This window comes from Rhinopithecus roxellana, chromosome 13, assembly GCF_007565055.1.
Source record: "Rhinopithecus roxellana isolate Shanxi Qingling chromosome 13, ASM756505v1, whole genome shotgun sequence".
Taxonomy (NCBI): Eukaryota; Metazoa; Chordata; class Mammalia; order Primates; family Cercopithecidae; genus Rhinopithecus; species Rhinopithecus roxellana.
In genome coordinates this window covers 97,437,045-97,462,354 of record NC_044561.1, presented here as the reverse complement: position 1 = coordinate 97,462,354, position 25,310 = coordinate 97,437,045, and the positions used below count along the sequence as shown (strand labels likewise).

Genomic DNA, 25,310 nt, shown 5'->3' with positions numbered 1-25,310 from the left:
CATATTCACACTGTTGTGCAACCATCATCACCATCCATCTATAGAAGGCTTTTCATTTGCACAACTGAAACTGTATACCCATTAAAAAAAAACTCCTTTTTTTTTTTTTTTACCGTGAATATACATTTTAATATGAGGTTGGTGCAAAATTAATTGCGTTTTTTGCCATTATAATTGCAGTTTTTGCCATTGAAAGTAATGGCAAAAAACGCAATTAATTTTGCACCAGCCTAACCTATCCTTTGGGAAAAAATACTAATGTTGAAGAAAACATGGAAGAGGACTAGAAAGATACTCTGAGTACCTAAGCAGATTTATCATGAGTTGATTAGCATTGGTTTGTTTTTCCTTTCATATTAACCTTATGCATACTAAGAAAAAGGGTGATAAGCAATGTAAAAATCCGAGGTAAGCCAAAACCAGCCAACAGTGTTGCTATCAGATAAAGGGGAAACATGACCTGTTGCACAGGCATGCTCCTTCTCAGCACTTTTTTTTTTTTTTTTTTTTTTTTTTTTAAAGACAGAGTCTTGCTCTGTCACCCAGACTGGAGTGCAGTGGTGCGATCTTGGCTTACTGCAATCTCCGCCTCGTGGGTTCAAGTGATTCGTATGCTTCAGCCTCCCGAGTAGCTGGGATTGCAGATGGGCCCCACCACATTCGGCTCATTTTTTTGTATTTTTAGTAGAAATAGGGTTTCACTATTTGGCCAGGCTGGTCTTGAACTCCTGACCTCAGGTGATCCGCCCGCCTCGGCCTCCCAAAGTGCTGGGATTACAGGCGTGAACCACCACGCCCAGCCCTTCTCAGCACTTCTAAGGCTTCAGGGAAAGGAAGACAAATGCTGAACCAAATGTGTGGGATTTAGGGCACTTAAATGGTAAAAATCTTAAAGTCTGTCACGTTTTACGAACTTTGCCAGGTGTCACAGAACACCTGAGGAGCTGGTGCAGAATCTTCCAAAAACGAATGAAAACAAAACATACATGAGAATATTCATGGCAGCCTTATTCGTAATAGCCCCAAGCTGTAAACAGTCCAATGTCCCTCAGCTAGTGAACAAATAAACAAAATGTGGTACCATTCATACAACGGGCTACCACTCAGCAATAAAAAGGAATGCACTATGAACGCACACAACAACATATACAGCACAAAGACATGATGCCTCGTGCAGGAATCCAGACATAAGATTGCATGTGGTATGAGGCCATCTGTATGAAGTTTCTAGAAAAGGCAAAATTCAAGACACAAAGCAGACCAGCAGTCATCTGGGGCTGAGGTTGAGGCCAGGGACTGACCAAAAATGGTTCTGGGGAAGAGGTGTTTTATTTTATTTTAATTAATTAATTAATTAGTTAATTTATTTTTATTTGAGACGGAGTCTTGCTCTGTCACCCAGGCTGGAGTGCAGTGGTGTGATCTTGCCTCACTGCAACCTCCACTGCCTGGGTTCAGGTGATTCTCCTGCCTCAGTCTCCCAAGTAGCTGGGACTATAGGTGCCTGCCCACCACACCTGGCTAATTTTTTGTACTTTTAGTAGGGACGGGGTTTTGCCATGTTGGCCAAGCTGGTTTTGAACTCCTGATCTCAGGTGATCCGCCTGCCTTGGCTTCCCAAAGTGCTGGGATTACAGGCGTGAGCCACCATACCCAGCCAGAAGTGGTTTTAAAATTGGATTGGGGTGATGGTTACACACCTGTATAAACTGATCAAAAATCATTGTAGTGTATACCTAATGGGTGACTTTATGGCATGTAAATTATAGTGCAATCAAGACATAACAACTAAAAAACCACAAACCAAAAAACCCATGCAGCCAATCTCTCCCCAAAAGACCCCTGCTATAATTTAGTTTACAGATGGAATCTAAATAGCAGGTGGAGCCACTAAAATCTGAATGGAATTGACATACTGTCATATCTAGCTGTCTGTCTGTCAGTCACTCAGTCCCAGTGTTTACAATGCTAATGCTGTAGGAGTCTCAGTGGGAAGTTAAGTTACTCAATAAGGCTTCTCTCAATGCAGTGAATAAAAGATTTAAAAAATTAGGCTGGGCGCAGTAGCTCAAGCCTGCAATCCCAGCACTTTGGGAGGCCGAGACGGGCGGATCACGAAGTCAGGAGATCGAGACCATCCAGGCTAACACGGTGAAACCCCGTCTCTACTAAAAAATACAAAAAACTAGCCGGGCGAGGTGGCGGGCGCCTGTAGTCCCAGCTACTCAGGAGGCTGAGGCAGGAGAATGGTGTGAACCCGGGAGGCGGAGCTTGCAGTGAGCTGAGATCCGGCCACTGCACTCCAGCCTGGGCGACAGAGTGAGACTCCGTCTCAAAAAAAAAAAAAAAAAAAAAAAAAAAAAAAAAAAAAATTTAAAAATTAATAAAATCTTCCATACCTGAACATCCTAACACCCCTCTACAAGCCAAATAAAACAATTCTTTGAAAGAACATGAATTAAATAAAAGTTATCTACATTTATAGAAAAACAGGGTCTGGGATGTCTTAACCAGCTACAGGATGAGCTCTGTCTCTTGCCAAGCAACAGGATTTCTCTGATGCATCCAGCAAAGCTCTGGAGTTTGCTCTCTGGAGGCCTGTTCCCATTTCTCTGTCTGTGATGCAGACGATGCTGCATCACAAGGTTCCAGATCTTTCACAGGTCATTAACAGGCATCCTATAGGACTTCCCCCTATACTCCCGCCCTGAGAACTCTTTCAGTGGGTTCTCCAGTGACTTAGAAACAATTTTTTTTTCCTTGGTGGGGTTGGCTACTCATACCCTCTCCTTGGCCCTTTTCTTTGCTTAATTGAAAATAGAGCGGGCATGGTGGCTCACGACTGTAATCCCAGCACTTTGGGAGGCCAAGGCAGGAGGATCTCTTGAGGTCAGGAATTTGAGACCAGCCTGGCCAACATGGTGAAACCCCATCTCTACTAAAAATGCAAAAATTAGCTGGGTGTGGTGGTGCATGCCTGTAGTCCCAGCTACTCAGGAGGCTGAGGCAGGAGAATCGCTTGAACCTGGGAGGCAGAGGTTGCAGTGAGCCGAGATTGTGCCACTGCACCCCAGCCTGGGTGACAGAGTGAAACGTGTGTCTCAAAAAACAAAACAAAACAAAACAAAACAAAACAAAACAAAACAAAAAAACAGAAAATAGAAACCCCAAGCTGGAACCACATGGGTTCTGCCACCTCTCCACTCCTTGAATCCCTGTTTCTCCCGGTCTAGTCAGTTCAGTAAACCCTCCACCCCTGTCCGTCATTCCAACAACCAACAATAAGAGCAAATAATAAAACCTACTTGTCATAGTTTTCCTGCTCTTTCTTAAGAAGGGGTTACTATTTAGATCTAATTACTTAAGATTGTCTATTGGCCCAGGAGCAGCTTTCAGTATCCTCCAGGCCTCTTATTAAAACAGATGTGCTTTTCCTGTACTGAACACTAAAATACTATAAACTATCAGAGTTCTAAAATGTGTTTTTTTTTATTCACAAATTTTGAACACATTTAAAAAGGGGCAAAAGAGTATATGATAAATGAATTCATTACGAATGAATTTGAAAGGGACAAGGAGTGTTCAATAAAAAGTTAGTCCCCGTCTCTACCTTGTCCCCCAGAAATGGCAGCTTCTCTATGGGCTATTTTGCATCTTTTAATAATACACCTGGAGTCTGTTTCACATCAAAAAGGAACTGATTCATTCTTTTTAAAAACAATATGGTATGAATGTATCATAATGTATTTAACCAATTCTCTAGCTATGGACATTTAGGTGGTTTCCAATCTTTTCCTAAAACAATATAATAACCGCCCTTGTATACCCACATATCAGTTTGCATGTGTGAGTATAACTGTGCTATAAACACCTAGGAGTGGATTTGCTGAATCAAAGCTATGTAGAATTGTAATTCTGATACTGCCAAATTGCACTCCATAGACTAATTTCTACTTTGACCTACAAGCATTCTATGAGAGAGCACATTTCCTGACACTCTTGCCAAGAAAGTATGTGAAACTTTTTGATCTTTGCCACTATAAAGCATTATAGTTCCTTTTCTATGAACTATATATTTACATCCTTTGCTCATTAGTCTACTGGGTTGTTGGTCTTCTTATTATTGATTTTTAGGAGCTCTTTACATATTAGAGAAATTCGTCTTTTGTTTGAAGCATGTGTTGTAAAGACTTTTACTTTGCTATAGTTTTTTTTTTTTTTTTTTTTGGCCAGGTGTAAAATTTTCATTTTTTATTAAAATGTACCAATCTTTTCTTTTCTGGATTTTTCATTTTTTGAGTCTATTATTATTATTATTATTATTATTATTTTATTTATTTATTTTGGGAGACACAGTTTTGCTATCGTTGCCCAGGCTGTAGTGCAATGGTGTGATCTCGGCTCACTGCAAGCTCTGCCTCCCAGGTTCAAGTGATTCTCCTGCCTTGGTCTCCCAAGTAGCTGGGATTACAGGCATATGCCACCATGCCTGGCTATTTTTTGTATTTTTAGTAGAGATGGGGTTTCACCATGTTGGCCAGGCTGGTCTCGAACTTCTAACCCCAGGCAATGCACCCACCTCGGCCTCCCAAAGTACTGTGATTACAGGCATAAGCCCCTGCTCCCAGTGAGTCTATTATTTTTGAAATGTTGAATTCTAGCATTTTATATATCTGAGATTTTAATCAGCACCTGTTACTAAGGACCTGTGGCCAGCACGAATCTCTCTGAAAGCCAGATAAGCTCCCTAGTCCTCACTGTAGATTTTAGTTCCTACTCGTAGGGTGCCTTGTAAATTTGCAGGAGCTTCATGGGTGCTCTTTCCTCCTCTTAGATTTGATTATAGCTGCCACGAGAACCCGAATTACATCTTAAATTTCTATATCCCCCTATATTTATGTAGCACACAGTAGGAGTCTTAAACTTGATTTTATCTATAGTACTCATAATTGTAAGAGACGGGGAAGGGAATATCGCCATAAGTACTAAAGTGGTTGAGGATCACAGGGTCCCCCAAAACCATGTCCTGCTATCCTGAGTCTTCCTGTCACCTTTGGGTTGACAGTTTCTGTGTGGCTGTTAGATTCAAATAGGTTTCACTTTTTAGGCTATGAAGAGGGAGCTCCTCACCAATTAAGCAAGCAGAGGCTAGAGGCCAAACAGCCAGAGACAACAGCCCTTGTGACCCTCAGCTTCAGTGTCCTTGTCCCCTTCTGAAGTAGAATTCGTTTGATTTCTTCCAGTTTTTAGACAAATACATATTTAACCCTGCTCCTCTACATTTATGCCAATAGTCTGCCATTATCTGGCTTATTTGACCGTGAAGTCACTTACATGTTCCTGACAGTTTTTCAGGGGGCAGATGACTCAGCTGCATTCTTTTTAGCTCAAGCTTAGTTCTGAGGCAGGGGATTGAATGGGGGAGTCTCTTGGCAAAGAAACTGCTGGAAGGGTCCCCAAGGACCCTACGAGTCCTTGGGCTGAGTAATCCTATCATCAATCAGGTGCCTGAACTGGGAAAACCTGACTCACAGCATGTGGGGTGAGGGGCAAAGAAAGTACCGGATGCGGTCTCCGTCTCCAAGGACTTGGTTGTCTGTTTGTAGAAAAAAATCCACAGACATGGCATGAGTACTGAAATTGTACGGTATTCAGCTGTGGCTCAGAGAAGGCAAAGGCCCATGTGACCGAGAGTAGAGAAAAGCTCCTTTCTGGAGAGAGTGGAACCTGAATGTGGTCTCAGAGCAGGGGTTCTGATTCTGGGGTTCTTGGACTGGGAAGTTTGATTACCAGGTGGTCCACAAGCTCGTATGAGGAAACGCAACCTCTCCAATTGCACGGACTTCTAACGGAAATGTAGCATTTCCTCTCAGGATGAGTGTGAGCCATAAACCACAGCATTGCAGAGGACTTGTCACTCTGACCACCAGAATCAAGATTTTTTTCCTTCTGTGTGCCAGTTGTTGCTTCTGTCTTCAAGCAATGCTCACCCACATCACTACTTTGAAATTATGGTAGTTATAAGAACTACCACCAGATCTTCTTTATTCAATTAACTAAAAATATATTACTATATACATTTTCAAAAAGAGTTTGGCCACTACAGTTTAATATTAACTGTTTCATTTTGTAGTCCTATGTATTTTATCTTATTAATTTGAAAACATCATTTTAATGTACAACAGTTTTGAGTTCTCAGTACCCAGCTTAGTTCTTGGCCTACAGTAGTTGCTCAATAAATAAATACATAAACATCAGATGGGGCACAGATTTGAATAGATAAGACAGGACCAAATTACTGACTTAGTAACTGGAAAATGCATAGGCATATTTTATTTATGTATCACCTATTTTCAGAAAAAAATGTAAGGCAGCTTATTAGAACAGATGGCATACAACAGGATAGCTTAAATTAAGAGTTAAACAAGGAAAACACTAAAGTTGAGTCATGAATGAGGCTTAAAAATAAAATCACATAAAAGTATGGACTTGGTTTTAGCAGACAATGCAAAAACAAAAACAAAAAACCTGGACAGTTGCATAATTCACAGTACACTTAAAAAAAAGCTAAGCCAATTGTGTAGGAGAAGCAGTACAGTAATTTCTCCTGAAGATTTTATCGAAGGAAAGCCAAAATTTGCGCTTCTGTAATGATTCACTTATGCATTACAGACACAAGCTTGGTCCACAGGATAAAAATCAAGGACTGAGCAGGAACCTCTCCTTAGAAATGGCAAGGAATAAGGTTTGTTTTGAAGATGCCAGCTGGGGAAACAGTGGAAGCTGAGGTGAGCCTTTACAGACCAGACCTAAAGTCAGGATGAAGGAGAAGACAGTGCCTCTTACAAGAGGTGGAAACGCTGCTGTAGATGAGAAAGGGTCTGTACAGAAAGGTTGACCGAGGCAAGCTCCTCCAAGTGTCTGGCAGTGAATGGAAAAGAGCAACAAGCACAAAACAGTGATGGGAGCTGCGACATGGGGACCCTGCACACTCAGAGGACCAGTCATCCAGTTTATGTTGTCAACACTGGTCCGTTGTACCGCTGACTCTCAGTTCTGCAAGCGGGCTCATCAGGAGCAAGGACGAGGCAGAAGTTCAAAGAACTTATCTCAACCCTCATTAGTTATTCTAATAGCCTCCAGGGGGAGATGTGCAGTGAAAATGGAACTGGTGACCAGCTGGGTGACCAGGTGAGAAAAAGGGATTACATAGATGATCCCTTTTCCTCAATTCCAAAGAGTAAGCAAGCACTGGAGTGCAGTCCTGTGTGCACCATCATGTGGTCCTAGCTTGTTCGTGGGAACCTGCCTTTAACCCTGACCTCTGACAACTCCTTTCCTTCCTCAGCATTAAGAACTCCAACTCTGGCCGGATGCAGTGGCTCATGCCTGTAATCCCAGCACTTTGGGAGGCTGAGGCAGGAGGATCATGTGGTCAGGAGTTTGAGACCAACCTGGCCAATATAGTGAAACCCCATCTTTACTAAAAATACAAAAATTGGCTGGGCGTGGTTGCATGAGCCTGTAGTTCCAGCTACTCGGGAGGCTGAGGCAAAATAATTGCTTGAACCCGGGAGGTGGAGGTTGCAGTGAGCTGAGATCATGCCACTGCACTCCAACCTGGGTGACAGAGCAAGACTCTGTATCAATTAAAAAAAAAAAAAAAAAAAAAGAACTCCAGCTCTGTGAGTTACTCTTATCTTGTTTGACCATTCCTGTGAATGGAGGGGGCAGTGCATGCCACACTAGGCACAAAGATCCCCAGAGACTGCAGCTAACTCCGTAGCAGCTTACTGTGCCCAGTAGAAACCAAAGGATAAAAATTCAGAGACCAGGTCCATGTACCAGTCTCACCCTGCAGGGCTAAACAGGCGATCACACAAATAAATTCATCCTCATTTTCATAACCAAATGCTGCAATTTTATACTTCCATGCATTCATATTAAAAAGAGAAAGACAAAAGACAAAAGTTGCTTACTTTAGGATTCAAGTCAAAGAAAGAGTAGTATTTAAATCGTAACAGCAGCTGCTCATCCTCTTGGATGCCTTGTTCCATAAGGGAGCGCGAGGAGTCTAGCCAACTAGAAAATGACAGCGTAAGTTTTAGAAGCCAATCAATTTTACATACATATCCATTATATTATTATGTCATATATTATATTCTACATATATATGTGTGTGTGTATATATATATATCCTTGAACAAAATCAGGGTATGTAATACAGACTGAGTATCCCTAATTTGAAAATCTGAAATGCTCCAAAATCTGATAGTTTCTGAGCACTGACCTGATGGTCAAAGGAAATGCTCACTGAAGCATTTTTGTTTTGTTTTGTTTTTGAGCCAGAGTCTTGCTCTGTCGCCTAGGCTAGACTGCAGTGGTGCAATCTCGGCTCACTGCAGCCTCTGCCTCCCGGGTTCAAGTGATTCTCTTGCCTCAGCCTCATGAGTAGCTGGGACTACAGGTGCATGCCACCATGCCCAGCTAAGTTTCGTATTTTCAGTAGAGGGGGGGTTTCGCCATGTTGGCCAGGCTAGTCTCGAACTCCTGACCTCAGGTGATCTGCCTGCCTCGGCCTCCCAAAAGTGCTGGGATTATAGGCATGGGCCACTGCGCCTGGCCTCGCTGAAGCATTTTGAATTTCAGAATTTTGGATTAGGGATGCTCAACTGATGAGTATAATGCAAATATCCCGAAACCTGAAAAAGTGTAAAAAACAAATTCTGAAATCCAAAACACTTCTAGTCTTAAGCATTTTGGATAAGGGATACGTAACCTGTATAACCAAAAATCAGTAAGCACATAATAATAGCTTATATATACATTTTGTCTTATAGTTTCCAAAGTGCTTCACAGATTTTTTTTCTCATGGATACTCTAAAGTAATCCAATGAAGGGGCCGGGGCAGTTCTTACTATCTTATCTTTGTAGACAAAGAGACTTAGTCTGAGTGACATTAGATCATCCTTAAAGGTCACAAGCCTCAGCCGGGTGCAGGGGCTCATACCTGTAATTCCAGCACTTTGGGAGGCCAAGGCAGGTGAATCACCTGAGGTGAAGAGTTTGAGACCAGCCTGGGCAACATGGTGAAATCCCGTCTCTACTAAAAATGCAAAAATTAGCCAGGCATTGTGGCACATGCCTGTAGCCTCAGCTACTTGGGAGGCTGAGGCAGGAGAATTGCTTGAACTTGGGAGGTGGGGGCTGCAGTGAGCCGAGATCATGCCATTGCACTCCAGCCTAGGTGACAGAGTGAGACTCTGTCTCAAAAAAACAAAAAACAAACAAACAAACAAAAAAGTTCACAGGCCTGATGATGGGGCCAGCTTGAGAATCCATATGTCCTGACTGCCCATACCGCTTCTCCTTTTACCAGATGATTCACCCCAATGCCAGCTCTGTATTACTGTCTACAACTTTCTGCAATGTGGGAAATATTCATATCTGTGCTGTCTGATGCATCGGTCCCAGCTGAATGTGGCTGTTAATGCCACATTTTAATTTTAATTAATTTAAAATCCAGTCCACATTTAGACATCCACATGTGGCTAGGGGTTCCTGTACAATACATAGTAGAGTTCTGGAGTTGAGAAATAAAAACTGGGGAAAGAGGATGACCAACATGAAATCACCATCCTAAAGGAGTTGACAGTCTATTGGGGGAGACCAAGCCTCATAACAAAGGGACAATGTGATGTTGGAGTGAGCAAAGTGTCAGGACAGAGCTACAAGGAGGGGGCTGATCTTGAAGGTAATACTTGAGCAGGAGACGGCATGTGATTGGGCCTTAAAGGGCAGGTAGGGACTGACCAGTCAGTAAAGGGGAATGGTCCTGGAGGTGAGGCAGTGACAGAAAGAGTGAGAGTGCACCTGGGTGGCACGGGGCCACGAGAGCACGGGAGGACACGGAGACACCTGCTGGGGCCAGATCTTCTAGGGAGTTGAATGCTGTTGACAAGTTTGACTTTATCTGGTGGGCAATGGGGAACAACAGAAATGGTAGTTTCAGAAATTGCTGGGGTATATTTTCTGAGGCCATTTCGAACAGAACTCAAGGATTTGCTCATTAGAATGCCTAAAGAGAAGAGCGACAGCCGGGCGCGGTGGCTCATGCCCATAATCCCAGCACTTTGGGAGGCTGAGGTGGGCAGATTACCTGACGTCGGGAGTTCGAGACCAGCCTGACCAACATAGAGAAACCCCATCTCTACTAAAAAAATACAAATTTAGCCGGGCACGGTGGTGCATGCCTGTAGTCCCAGCTACCTGGAAAGCTGAGGCAGGAGAATTGCTTGAACCTAGGGGGGCAGAGGTTGTGGTGAGCTGAGATCGCGCCATTGCACTCCAGCCTGGGTAATAAGAGCAAAACTCCATCTCAAAAAAAAAAAAAAAAAAACAGAGAGAGAGAAGAGTGACATTCTACAAAAGACAATGTAAGCCTGGTGGATCACCTTGGATCTTCCGCACTGGCATGGGGACCAACACACTTATTAACTACCCTACATCCCATAAAATATACTTTGCATATCTGTAGTGGCAAAGAATTAGTATTCACAGATAGTAAATCTATTGAGTTACCCAAACATGTAAATTCAGGCACACTTTAAGTATACTGAAATGACCAAAGGCTGAATTTTTCCCCTTTGTTGCTAAAATCAGCACTAACTTTTGCAAATAAAGTACAATCCCTAGGCCTACCAACTTGAAAATGAAACATGACACCCCATCTCTTACTGTGTTGGCACTAGCTCAGGGAGAACTAAAAGGAGCTGTGTCCTTACCCTGCATTGAGCTTGGCTTTATCAACCAGAGACCGAGGCTGGTACATATCCGCAAGTGCTTCCGGAGACTGGGGGGGTTGGCTGAATGCAAGGATGCTGCAGTTTTGTTCCGTCAAAGGGCTGTCACTGAACCAAGTCATGGTGGATGATGCTGGTGTTCCATTGATGGGGTCATATATAGGAGTCATGGTTTTACTGTATAAACCAGGACTTACTGCAAGGCAAGGGGAGTATGGACTATGATATGAGAATCCAGGGATAGAAATCTTCAGGAAAATATTAACATTACTTACACTAAAATGAGTTTTGACTTTAAATTTGGCACCATTTAAAATAATATAAGTCAAGCTGGGCACTGTGGCCCACATCTAATCCTAGCTACTTGGGAGGCTGAGGTCAGAAGACTGCTTGAGCCTAGGAGTCTGAGATCAGACAGGGCAACATAGCAAGACTTCATCTCAAAAAACAAACCAAAAAAACCCCCCAAAATAATATGGATCATGATGGTAGAGAGATTAGTAATATACAGGTAATGGTCTTATCTGTAAATTCAGCTCCTCAAAAGCCTTGGAACTCAAATATATAAAAACTTCCAAAAATCAACACAGACAAATGTTGGGGACCACCTCTTGTCTGTCTTTTTTTCTTTTTTGAGATGGGGTCTCACTCTGTCACCCAGGTTGGAGGGCTGTGGTGTGATCCCGGCTCACTGCAACCTCTACCTCCTGGGTTCAAGTGATTCTCCTGTCTCAGCCTCCTGAGTAGCTGGGATTACAGGCACCCGCCTCCACACCCGGCTAATGGAGACCACCTCTTTTCTAATAATTCAAAGATTTCCTATTTCAGTAGGAGTCTTGGTACTGTTAGAGAACTGGAGGCCTCATAGAATGCACGTACCCAATATGTTTCAGATGGCCCTGTAAACAAACAGCAGGATTCGCCACTTTTAAGAATCCAATAGGCTGATGATTTATAAATCAGTTGGCTCTAATTTGTACAATTTGTCCTTTTCATTGGAATATACTATGCAAGAAAGCCCTCAGTCTTGGCCGGGTGTGGTGGCTCATGCCTGTAATCCCAGCATTTTGGGAGTCTGAGGCAGGCAGATCACTTGAGGCCAGGAGTTTGAGACCAGCCTGGCCAACATGGCAAAATCCCGTCTCTACTAGAAACACAAAAATTATTCAAGTGTGGTGGTGCACACCTGTAATTCCAGCTACTCAGGAGGCTGAGGCACAGGAATCCCTTGAGCCCAGGAGGCAGAGGCCGCAGTGAGCCGAGATTGTGCCACTGCACTCCAGCTTGGGTAACAGAGCAAGACTCTAAAAAAAACGAAGAAAGAAAGCCCTCAATCTTGCAAGCAAGCTAGAGATTTCATTGTTTTGATATAAAAAGAAAAGGATGTTTCTTCTCCAGAATTTTCACCTGCCCTCCTCTTGCATGCCCCATAAAAAAATTGAATTCAGGAAAGAGTCACACAATGATAGAATCATGAAGAGAGAAGTGTATTTAAGTGATTTAACTTTTTTCTTTTATTTTCTTTTTTTGGGACAGGGTCTTGCTCTGTCACCCAGGCTGAGTGCAGTGGCACAATCTTGACTAACTGCAACTTCCACCCTCAGGGCTCAAGCAATCCTCCCATCTCAGCCTTCTGAGTAGCTAGGACCATGAGCATGTACCACCATGCCCAGGTTATTTATTTATTTATTTTTTGTATTTTTAATAGAGATGGGGTCTCACCATGTTGCCCAGGCTCGTCTCAAACTTCCGAGCTCAAGTGATCAACCCACCTCAGCCTCCCTAAGTGCTGGGATTACAGGCATGAGGCACTGTGACCAGCCACTTACCTTTTTTCTAAATATCACTCTTTTATCCCAAATTTACGGTCAGTGGTACTAAAATTTTGCATTCATTGGCAATATCAGATATACAATTCAAATAATGAGTAAACATGCTTGAAAAAAAGTCTGAAACACATTTCTGTCAATTCTAAACTTGACTAGATAGCCTTTCCTCATCACATCAGTTCTGCAATTTTATTTCTCCTTTGTTTGGTGGGCGTGGGAGGAGAAGGGTATTTCTCTTTTGAGTTTTACTGTATGTTCAAACAACAAAACACCTGTCACAAATCTTACCTGATGAACCTGAAGCTGTTGGAGAACTCTCCAGGTTTAGAACATCTTCAATTATGGGTTCCTTATTATTTTTGTCTTTTTTCTTCTTCTTCTTAAAATAGTCACCAGAAGGCTTTAACAAGGAAAGCTCTTCTGATCTTCTAATATCTAGAAATATTTTTTTTAAATGAAGAAAAAGAAAAAGTAAAAAGAAAAATCCTTCTAAGACTCAGAGTCATTTTGTGCATTTGAAATCATTTCTAAGGAAATTTCTGAAAAGTGAATGGGACTAAACTGCATCCCTTTTGAAGAAATAGAAGAGACCTCCAAAGTAGGTGGGGGGAGAAAATAGTGGAGGAAGATTCAGTCTAGTGAAATTTCTAGTTAGAAAAATTATTATAAAAATATTTCAAATGTATCTAAAACAAAAGGAATGGTATAATGTCCCCTTCATGTGCTCCCCAGCTTCAGTCATTATTAGTTAGCATTATGGTATTCTTGTTACCTATTTACCACCAACTTTACCTCCCTCTCCCCTTTCTTCCTGATATGGTTTGGATGTGTCTTCACCCAAATCTCATCTTGAATTCCTACGTGTTGTGGGAGGGGCCCAGTGGGAGGTAATTGAATCATGGGGGCAGGTCTTTCCTGTGCTGTTCTCGTGATAGTGAATAAGTCTCACGAGATCTGATGGTTTTATAAGGAGTTTCCCTGCACAAGCTCTCTTTGCTTGCTGTTGTCCATGTAAGACGTGACTTACTCCTCCTTGCCTTCCACCATGATTGTGAGGCCTCCCCAGCCATGTGGAACTGTAAGTCCATTACACCTCTTTCTTTTGTAAATTGCCCAGTCTCAGGTATGTCTTTATCAGCAGCATGAAAACGAACTAATAGACTTGCCTTTGTTGCTCCCTCTCCCTTTCCTTTTTCCAGTTTTTTAAACAACCAACAAGGGTCCTGCTTCCTTTTTTATTTATAGACCACAGATCTTGAAAGTCTTTCTTTTACACACTGCCCATCAGCTCATTTCATCCCTGTGGCGATGCCCTCATGCCCTGCCCATTTCTTCTTGGTCCTCACCATTTCAGCACACCTGGGTTCTGGTGGAATCTAGACCATGTGTCTTTCTGCCAGAGGCTTTGCTCTGATGGCTTGCCAGGGTCTGCACTGCAACAGCCTACACATTCAGGGAATTAATGCTCCCCAAGAGCGGCCTTCAGTGACTGTCCAGGGTGCTGCATAAACATCCTTACCCTGAGGCTGTGTCTACACTGTCTCCCAGAGGTCGCCAGCTGCTGCAGTATAACCTGATTGGTGACATTCTTCTCTTTTCAGTCTTACTTCCCTGTCCCCAACAGTATTTCCTGTCATCACCTCCCAAATAAACTATTTGTACTTGAATCCTTATCTCAGGGTCTGCTTCTGGGAACTGAAACTATGATAATCTCCATTTCCCCCATTAATCAAATATATTTATAATTGCTGATCTGAATTGCTGATAACCTTTAACTGCACTAGTGGCTATCATTCCAAGTAAAAGCCAATTAATTTGGACTTTTAGTCTCTGAGCAGCTTTGTTGAAGGTAAGTGCACTGATTCCATTAAGTTCTGTCATCGTTTCATTCATATACTGCTCAGTGCTGAGACTGAGCCTAGCAGTTTAACTTGACTCTCCCCAGCAGCCAAGGACTGTCAGGTTGCAACACACCTGTGACCATTCCAAATGCATAATTTATACACAAACCCGGTCATGAATAAAAAATTTCACTGTGAGCACTAAAAGCAAAACAATGAAACAGAAACACCTTATCTTCAAGGTCAAGATTTGTATCTTTTCTGTTCTTCAAGGGAAAAACCACTAAAATGCTGCATTTGATTTCACTTCAATTGATAAGATATAAAATGCAATGATTAGAAATGCCAAGTTGAACCTTTATTACAAAGAGATAATCAGGAAAAGAGAACATCTGATTGCTTCTGTTTATTTGAAAACTTTACATTTTTGGTTTCAGCTGTGATGTGTGCTTCCAGTCCACTGTGATGTGTGGAATATACCATTTTATTTAATCATTTACTTTGTTTTCTTTTTCTTTTTTCTTTTTTTTTTTTGAGACGGAGTCTTGCTCTGTCACCCAGGCTGGAGTGCAGTGGCCGGATCTCAGCTCACTGCAAGCTCCGCCTCCTGGGTTTACGCCATTCTCCTGCCTCAGCCTCCCGAGTAGCTGGGACTACAGGCGCCCGCCACCTCGCCTGGCTAGTTTTTTGTATTTTTTAGTAGAGATGGGGTTTCACGGTGTTAGCCAGGATGGTCTCGATCTCCTGACCTCGTGATCCGCCCATCTTGGCCTCCCAAAGTGCTGGGATTACAGGCTTGAGCCACCGCGCCCGGCCTGTTTTCAAATCCTCATTAGAATATTACCAAAAACACAAGGTGTCCTCATGCTTGCCATTTGCACACCAGGGAAAAGATTGCAACTTACATTCTGTAATGAAAGTTTCCATTCATTTGTTCACTCAACAGTTGTTGTGTGCCAGGCATTGTGACTGGAGTGAGGAATGCAGAAATGCTCAGGAAATGGTTTCTGCCCTCACCCTATTTCATCTACCATACCAGCCCCCACTGCCCAACCGTGGCATTCCCAATCCTGCTGATGCTTTTTCTCTTTTTCTGGGGTACTATCCATCCCCTTTTAACCTCTTATATTCTTTTTTAACTTGTTACATTTATATGTTAAAATTTGTTACATGTACATTTATTGGTTAGTGTCTGTCTCTGCCTGCTAAAATGCAAGCTCCAGGTGGCAGGGATTTTAGCTCTGTATTGCTACTATATCCCTAGCTCTCACCACAATGCCTGGGACACAGTAGGTGCTCAATAAATATTTGCTGAATGAGTGAATAGTTTACAGTTTAATGGGAAAAATAGATTACTCACTATATATCACTATATATTATCTATTCTGGGTTCAAATGTTGATTTTTGATTTTGGAACCAATGAATACGCCTATAATACTTTCAAAAATTATAAAATGAGAATACCTTTATGGTGTGTTTCCCTCCCTTTATGGAGTTTTATAAAGAAAAATTGGTTTGGGTAGTGTTGTCTTTATGACTGTTAAATTATAGGATACCAAATCTGTAAATAATTAGGTTTAAGTTCACAATTAAGTATACTTTTCTGCTTAATCACTTTGTAAGTGATTTTTGTGGACAGAGTTATTTACTTAAACCAGGTCTTAAGCAATAAAGACTTTGGAACACCATTATCTCAGAAACAATAAAGACATATAACTCTATGGTGATTAAGTATTTAATACAATTCTTTTTAATCTTAAATACTATACAATAATGTTTGAGTATAGCTTGGATCAATAAATGGGGAGGGCAATCTTAATGGTTTATCTTGTCTATTTACAAATCTCTTTTGGAATAGTTTTAAGCTTTGTGGAGATGCACCTGATTTATGTCAATAATGTTCTACTTGGCTTAATTCCACTTAAATGGCTCCAATACCCAGAAGGGCTTAAGCATGTGCTTCCTAATAGGTGAATGTTGTCTAGCCAATTGCTTAAAGTAGGCAGAATGCACACATAATTTTCCTGTCTTCCTTTGCAAGAGTCTACAGGGAAAAGATTGCAACTTACATTCTGTAATGAAAGTTTCCATTCATTTGTTCACTCAACAGTTGTTGTGTGCCAGGCATTGTGACTGGAGTGAGGAATGCAGAAATGCTCAGGAAATGGTTTCTGCCCTCACCCTATTTCATCTACCATACCAGCACAGGGGCCCTTCCTGGGTACTTACTCAGGGTTTTGCAGATATCACTGACAGCTTTAAAAACCACAGCTGAGAAGCTGACTCGCAACCTCACCATCTTCAAATTCGGCAGGCGAAGGCGCAGCATTTTATGCTGAGGGGTGAAGAGAAGCTTTGCATCTGCCTGGACCCCATATTTGTCCAGGGTCCAGTGGGTTTTCAGAAGCCAGCAATGCTTCTGTTCCCACCAAAGAGCAAAGTCTGACCAGTCTTGGGATATGTCTGCAAAAATGAAAACATAGTAAAATGAGAGAGAGCCCAGCTTGGAGGGTTCTGGAGTTGCAGAGTCAATTTCACTGTGTGCGAAAATGGAAACCAATAACTGATCTTCAGTTCCCCATGGCCTTTTACAATTCAAGGCTCAACAACTTTTGGCTTCTTTCCAAAGTCTCTAGGGACAACATAGGGACTGGGATAGCATTAAGAGAAATACCTAATGTAGATGAGAGGGTTGATGGGACAGCAAACCATCATGACATGCGTATACCTATGTAACAAACCTGTATGTTCTGCACATGTATCCCAGAACTTGAAGTAAAATAAAAAACACTTAAAAAATCAAATCAAATAAAAAATTTAAAGATAAAATAATTAAAAAAGAAAAAAAAATGATAGGGCTGGGTGCTGTGGCTCACACCTGTAATCTCAGCACTTTGGGAGGCTGATGCAGGCAATCACCTGAGGTCAGGAGTTTGACACCAGCCTGGCCAACATGGCAAAACCCTGTCTCTACTAAAAATACAAAACTTAGCCAGGTGTGGTGGTGGGTGCCTGTAATCCCAGCTACTCCAGAGGCTGAGGCAGGAGAATCACTTGAACCCAGGAGGCAGAAGTTGCAGTGAGCTGAGGTCACACCATTGCACTATAGCCTGGGTAACAAGAGCAAAACTCTGTCACTGTGTCTCAAAAAAAAAAAAAAAAAGAAAAGAAAAATACGGACTAAACCTTACCATCATTTACATTTAGATACTGTGGAGGAAAAGAAACATAAACATGTGTTCACAATGAATGCTAAAGTTCTCTTCGCTAAAATCTCTCTGTGCCATGGCCCTTTCTGAGAAGGCTGAAAACATCTGACTTTGTTTAATCAAGATTATTTCTGTTATAGAAATGTATCCTTATACCACTGTGTCACAAGGGAGTAGCAATAGCCTCCAATCAGAGTCCACACAGAAGTACTGTACAACTGACATTTCATTCTTCTCAGTAATGTCCAGCTGGTTCTCAGTACCGCCATATCCAAAGTGTCTAAATTGAAGTCAGAGTTAAAATATTTTCTCCCGCTCAATGTTAGCATTAATGTCAATCTTTCCCCTCCTTTAACGTTGGCATTAAAATAGAATCTTTCCCCTTCATCAATATTGGAGTCAATTTTTAGTCTTTTATTTTGCAAAATGAAGAGCTACCAGTATCTTTGTTTTCTTATTTTTCTTTAAATGTTTTTTTCTTTCTCTTTTTAAATTAGAAACTCTCTTTTTTTTTTTTTTTTCTTTTTTGAGATGGAGTCTCCCTCTGTTGCCCAGGCTGGAGTGCAGTGGCATGATCTCGGCCCACAGCAACCTCCGCCTCCTGGGTTCAAGTGATTCTCCTGCCTCAGCCTCCCAAGTAGCTGGGATTACAGGCACGTGCCACTGTGTCAGGCTAATTTTTTTTTGAGATGGAGTCTCACTCTGTCACCCAGGCTGGACTGTAGTGGTATAATCTCAGCTCACTGCAACCTCTGCCTCCCGGGTTCAAGCGATTCTCCTGCCTCAGCCTCCTGAGTAGCTGGGATTACAGGCATGCACCACCACGCCCAGCTAATTTTTGTATTTTTTGTAGAGATGGGGTTTCACCATGTTGGTCAGGCTGGTCTCGAACTCCTGACCTCGTGATCCACCCGTCTTGGCCTCCCAAAGTGCTGGGATTACAGGAAATTTTTGTATTTTTAGTAGCGATGGGGTTTTACCATGTTGACCAGGCTGGTCTTGAACTCCTGACCTCAGGTGATCCACCCACCTTGGCCTCCCAAAGTGCTGGGATTACAGGCATGAACCACCGCTCCCAGCTAGAAAACGCTCCTCTTAATGCTGTTAGTAGAAGCATAAATTGGCACAACTATTTTGGAAAGCCTTATTAATCAGCATTTTTTTCTCTGAGCTATACCACCCAACAGAAATAATTACTGAAAGACAGGTGTTATAGCAGCTCTGTCTGTAAGTGCATGAAAATGGAAACAACCCAAATGTCCATTAAGAGGTAAATGGATAAATAATTGTGGCATATCCATACCATGAACTATTATATGGCAATGAAAATGAACCAAAACAATATGCAACACTATGGATAAATCTCACAGACATAATGTTGAGTAAAAGAAAGTTGATGTGTAAGAGTATATCCTTTATAATCTCATTTGTCTGAAGTTCAAAATCAAGCAATGATTCCTGTGGTGTTAGAAGTCAGGAGAGTGGTTATCCTTGGTGGTAGTGACTGGGAGGGGTCAGGGTATGGGGCTTGGGTGGGGAACAGGTGATGTTCTATTTCTTGATCTGAGTGGTTACCAGACTTTGTAAAATCCATTTAACTGTTTATAATAAGTGAAGTCTTGTTTATGATAAGTGAATTTTTCTGTATGTACATTATATGTCAATAAGGACTTACTGAAAAAAACAAACAACAAAAAACTATCTCGCTAGAGCAAATGAAAAGTCAGCATCTAAGGCCTTAAATAGAAGGTAAAAGAAGCACAAAGAAAATAGAATGTTATTAAATTCTAGGTTGACAATATTGACTCCTGATGTGAAGAGTGTGACCCTGAAGATTTCTTTCTTTGTTTAAACAGGGAGCATAGTAAATGGTGGATAAGTGTTAAAAGACTCCTCAGCACCAATTCATCACTAAGCTATCAAGTATTTACAGAGAATTAACACAGTAGTCTAATGCCAAGCTACCTAAAGTCACATTAGATGTCACCAGTGGATTGGGTCCCATCCCTGTTGAAGTCCAGCATTATAGCTACCGGGAACTTTAGCTTGCCACCAAAGACTCAGGTTTTTTTTCCCCCCGAGACTGAGTCTTGCTCTGTCACCCAAGCTGGAGTGCAGTGGCGCGATCTTGGCCCACTGCAACCTCTGCCTCCTGGGTTCAAGCGATTGTCCTGCCTCAGGCTTCCAAGTAGCTGGGATTACATGCATCCACCACCACGCCCGGCTAATTTTTGTATTTTTAGTAGAGATGGGGTTTTGCCATGTTGGCCAGCCTGTTCTTGAACTCCTGACCTCAGGTGATCCTCCCACCTCGGCCTCCCAAAGTGCTGGGATTATAGGTGTGAGCCACGGCACCCGGCCTGGGCTATTTCTTTCTCTCCTCTGGGATGAGGGGTGGGGGATTGCTCTCCAGGCCGTTATAAGACAAATGATCAGAAAAACCTAGACCAGCCATTAGTGGTGATGCAACAGACAGGGTTTCAAATACAGAGAAATCATAAAGCAAGAGTAACTTACTGATCTGTTCTACTAACTTGAGCATCACTCCCCCGACATGAAGGTCTCCAGATACTCTCAGTGTGATGTCTTTCTGCTGCTCTTCATTGGGATGGTCAACGCGGACCACAAGCTCCCAGGAAGCAGATGTAAAGTCAGTGGATGACAGCATTGTGGCAAATGCTGGTGTCTGTTGAACACAAAGACAGACATAGATTGGAATATGGGAAGGAAACGGGACGTGTCAGTAGACTCGCAGAGCCAAATTTCTTTTTTGTTTTGTTTTTTCATTGTAACCTCCTCTTCAAAACACTCTGCAAGGTTCCTGGTGCTCCAGATATTAAATTCAGCATCTCAACTTTAAAGATAAAAAGTTTTATAAAAATGGTCTCAAACCATCTAAATTTATATACTTGATTTTTCCACTCACCCACTCCTCCAAGACTACTTGGCTATGTATTTTCTTTGTCCACTCAATGCTTCAATCTTCATTTTCTCTCTGTTGACTTCTTTTGACCTTCTCTCAACTATTCTGGCAATAGGCAATCTTCTGTTACCTTTTAAAAAATCAATTTTATTAAGGTATAATTTGCATGTAATAAAATGCGCAGATTTTATATACTATAGTTCAACATGTTTTGTTGTATGCAAATTATACTTCAATAAAGTTGATGTTTAAAAAGGATGTCATTAAAGCCTCTTATCTTTAATATCTTTAATACATGTATATTATTATATTCCTCCTACAAAAATTTATATCTTCTCATAATAAAGCTCAAAAAATAAAAAAAGCAAAATAATTCCTATTTCATTCATTATTATAATATATAGTTTTACCTTAAATGCATATAGACACAGGTCATTAATAATTATTGCCATGTATTTGATTTATGTATTGTTCTATATCATGTAAAAATTGATTATCTAAATGCACCAATTGAGTATTTGGATACATCTTTTTTTTTTTTGAGATGGAGTCTCGCTCTGTCACCTAGGCTGGAGTGCAGTGGCATGATCTTGGCTCACTGCAAGCTTCGCCTCCCGGATTCACGTCATTCTCCTGCCTCAGCCTCCCGAGTAGCTGGGGCTACAGGCGCCCGCCACCAAGCCAGGCTAATTTTTTTTGTATTTTTAGCAGAGACGGGGTTTCACTGTGTTAGCCAGGATGATCTCATGATCCGTCCGCCTTTTGCCTCCCAAAGTGCTGGGATTACAGGCATGAGCCACCGCGCCCGGCCGTATTTGGATACGTCTTTGGCAAAAGATTTAAAAACAGAAGTAACAGATATAAAAAGCTCTCTCTTCAAAGTGCAGATGGAGGTGTGAACTTCAAACCCATAGTTTTCCCCTCATTGGAGAAGCCAGCAGGAAAGAATGTTTACAACTGAAATGTTTCAGGGGGTAACAGGAACACTGGAATCCAAAATTGGCAGAACTGAAATAAAACTTGAGATGTCAGTTCTCTCTTATTTTTAAACAGAAATAATGCTACTGCTCCTGGCCGTTTTAAACATTTAAAGTAAAAATTATTTAAATGATAATGAGTCTTTTTCACTTTACTATGTAAATCCAGCTTATGAGAAATTCATGTTTTCATAAAGCCTATTTTTGAGAAACATCAATGTACTCAAACTCCTAAGAAAGGGCTCCTCTGAGGGTGTATCTCCGTTTATCTCATTTAATAGGATCCCCCAGGGATCCTATTAAAATGCAGATTCTATTCAGCAGGTCGAGGGACGGGCCACACATTTCTTTTTTTTTTTTTTTTTTTTTGAGACAGAGTCTCGCTCTGTCGCCCAAGCTGGAGTGCAGTGGCCAGATCTCAGCTCACTGCAAGCTCCGCCTCCCGGGTTTACGCCATTCTCCCGCCTCAGCCTCCAGAGTAGCTGGGACTACAGGCGCCCGCCACCTCGCCCGGCTAGTTTTTTGTATTTTTTAGTAGAGACGGGGTTTCACCATATTAGCCAGGATGGTCTCGATCTCCTGACCCCGTGATCCGCCCATCTCGGCCTCCCAAAGTGCTGGGATTACAGACTTGAGCCACCGCGCCCGGCCAACATTTCTTAACAGACTCCAGATGTTGCTGGTCTGTGGCTATACTCAGTTCCTCCCTTCAACCTATTTAGAACAATATTAAACCAGGGATGATGGTAATATCCGAGGAACATTACTTTTAATAATAAACAACCAATGTCATATCTGTTCTGCGTGTTCATTTGAAACAACTCATTTGTAAGCATAAGATAATCTCAAAATACGCTACATAGATAAATCGAATACTGCAAATCTGAACAGATTAGGACAGATTTTATGGGTGAGGATCAAATTTAAGAGTTCAGAAGTAGCTCCTTATGTTTTTGTTTTGCTTTATTTTGTTTTTGTTTTCGAGATGGAGTCTTGCTCTGTCACCTAGGCTGGAGTACGGTGGCACGATTTTGGCCCACTGCAACCTCTGCCTCCCGGGTTCGAGCAATTCTCTGTCTCAGCCTCCCAAGTAGTGGGGATTACAGGTGTGTGCCACGATGCCCAGCTAATTTTTGTATTTTTAGTTGAGACGGGGTTTCGCCATGCTGGCCAGACTGGTCTTGAACTGCTGACCTTGTGATCCACCGGCCTTGGCCTCCCAAAGTGCTGGGATTACAGGCACGAGCCACCATGCCCGGCTGCTCCTTATGTTTTTATAGTCAGAAGCATGCAACGATGCAATGAGTCTCCTCCCCGTGTACAGAGATACACACAGAACCCTCTGCATGAGGAGTGCCATTCAGTGACTGCATTAGGCCTAACTGCTTGCTTCTGTCACCATCAACTTCAGGTATCATTTATTACCTGTATGATGTGCTCTGTGTTAACTCCTGTCTTCTGTTATCCCTTTTTCATCCTCCGAGCAATCTCATTTAGAAATGAGGAAACTCAGCTTCAGAGAGATGAAGCAACCTGCCTGAGGTCACAAAGCAAGTTAGATGCTGGAGCCCAGATAGAAATCCAGGTCTTTCTATTTCAAACTCTTATCCACCACACTGGGAAACCATTTTGATAATGTTGCATGCCAAAATGAAAGAAAACTCCTCAAACTACATGAACTAAATTCTCAGTAGCCTTTACTAAGCATTTCTATCAACACAAATCTTGCGCAGTGAGGAGACAAAAAGAGACCCTTTCATCGTCAGACTCATAACTTGGCATTGAACTGTTCGACTTTAAGATCCTTACAATTTCTCAGATACTATGATTATGAGGTCTAGTTATTTAAAATGTTTTGTATATAAAGAAAATAACTTTTAAAGGTGATTCCTTACGGGGCAATCCCATATAAGGTCTTTTCTTTTCCTAACCTGGGTGATCAAAACACTACTCATTTAGGCAATAGATGCTGATTCCCCTTACAACAAAATGCAGGCTAAAATTAGCCAAGCAGGTTTTCCTGCATTCCTTTCCTATCTTTCTGCGCCTTCATTTTTGAGTGAATGTCTAGTCTGCAGCAAGCTGTTACTTGTTAAGGATAGCAGCAAACTTCAGCCGGGAAAACGCATCTAAGGAGACCAAAACAAGAAGCAAAGCTACCGGCAGAGTGAAACTCAACAGCCCTTCACCGAAAATCAAAGAAAGGAAAGCAGGGAAGGAGGGATGGAGGGATGGAGAGCAGGAAGGAGGAAAGATGAAGGGGGAAACAGTCCCCGACCCTTCCCCTGGAAGATCTGAAGGTGCTTGGTGTTCGAAGGCCACTGAACCTGTCTTTTGCCAGCTCTGCAGGATCCTGGGGCGGATGTTGGGTGGATAAGCATGCCCCTTACTCCCATTAAGGCAGCACCTGCGGCTGAACTGAAAGTTTATTTTGCGGCCAGATGCATAGGGCCGGAGAAGGTGGTCACATCCAGACGAAATTATTTTCAATCAATAGCCATTTGAGTACAAGAGGCTGCAGAAAGAAAGGGGGTAAGGGGGCTCAGGAGCCACTGGTGCCCATCAAAGCCTCCCAACCTCCAGCTCCCCAGCCCTAGCCCCGGAGCACCCACCTCCTTTCCAGGAACCTGCAGCGTCCAGCCTTGCAGTCGCGCACGTGGAGAGCTGCGTCCCTACAAACTACCCCGGGTCGAGCCGAGGAGCGGGCGCTGGTGAAGTGGGGAGCGGGGGGCACCCGGTGGCGGCGGCTGCTCAGCTAAGGCTGAGGCAGGTGAGGGCTGGAGCCAGGGCGCGCAGGCAAAGCTGCCTCGGGACCTCCCGCGGAGGCTCGGTGCGGGCCCCCAGCCTGGCGTCGCGCGCCGGGTGCACTGCACGGCCCCCAGCGGCCCGGCTGAGGGCAGCGCGCGGCGGGGCAGGCGAGGGCACGCCCAGCCCGGGCCTGCTAGGTCTAGCTCCCGCGGAGAGGAGGCGCAGTCTGCAGATTTTTAAGGGCAAAGGGTGGCCGAAGGGCTGCTCTGCGGTTAGAAGGCGGGAGAACCCGGGGCGCACGCTCACTATCTCCAGCTCCTCTTATGATGTCTCATCCTGCCCCTTTAAGGCAGCCTCCAGTTTCCCTGTTCCCCCAGGCCCGCCGGGGACTAGCCCAGATGATTAAAGCCGCGCCACTTCCCCTCCTTTCAGGCATACCCATCCCTCACACCCCAGGGTGCGTCCAGGCCCGGGAGACTCCAGCCTCCCGGCTAGAACAGCTTGTCTCCCTTAGAAAGAGCCCCGGAGCACCTGTGGTCTGCGAGGTGGTGGCAACAACAAAAAGATTCGTCTCTGAGTAAGAGGGTGATGTCAGTCTCCAGAAGGCTGAGGCTCCTGACCAGGGAAGACTGCATGCGGAAGAGAGACCCAAGGGCAGGCTGCATGCGGAAGTCTGGGCCACACCTGGTGTGGCTCACCTCAGGATCACCACCGGTCCCGCCAGTCGCCTTCCTGTTGTTGGATTTACTTTCAAAGAGGGCTGGGGCCACCCAGGAAGGGTGGGTGACCTGGGCAGTTTACACAACCTCCCCAAGCTTCCTTTGTTCATTTAATGCACATTTGTTGAGTGCTTACTGCTCTACAGGCCTCCGGATGGGCCTGGGCTCCGAGAATCCTGTGGTGAATAAAACAGACAAGGAAATGTCAGTTTCCTCATCTGTGAAATAGGTAGAGAGATAGAATGCCTGCCATCCCACGGA

At 43.1% G+C, this 25,310-nt stretch overlaps 1 protein-coding gene across 1 annotated transcript in view; it reads right to left on the bottom strand.

Annotated features, from left to right (window-relative positions):
* FERMT1 (fermitin family member 1) overlaps positions 1–24,354 on the bottom strand; it is a 52,745-nt gene extending 28,391 nt beyond the window's left edge. Inside the window, exons 1-6 of the mRNA XM_030913908.1 lie at positions 24,195–24,354; positions 20,200–20,368; positions 16,703–16,936; positions 12,920–13,066; positions 10,785–10,998; positions 7,980–8,082 (exon numbers count right to left, since the gene is read on the bottom strand). Of these exons, the coding sequence (XP_030769768.1) occupies positions 7,980–8,082; positions 10,785–10,998; positions 12,920–13,066; positions 16,703–16,936; positions 20,200–20,350 (849 nt within the window). The 5' untranslated portion in view covers positions 20,351–20,368; positions 24,195–24,354. The remainder of the gene's footprint in view (positions 1–7,979; positions 8,083–10,784; positions 10,999–12,919; positions 13,067–16,702; positions 16,937–20,199; positions 20,369–24,194) is intronic.
* Between the last annotated feature and the right edge of the window lie 956 nt (positions 24,355–25,310).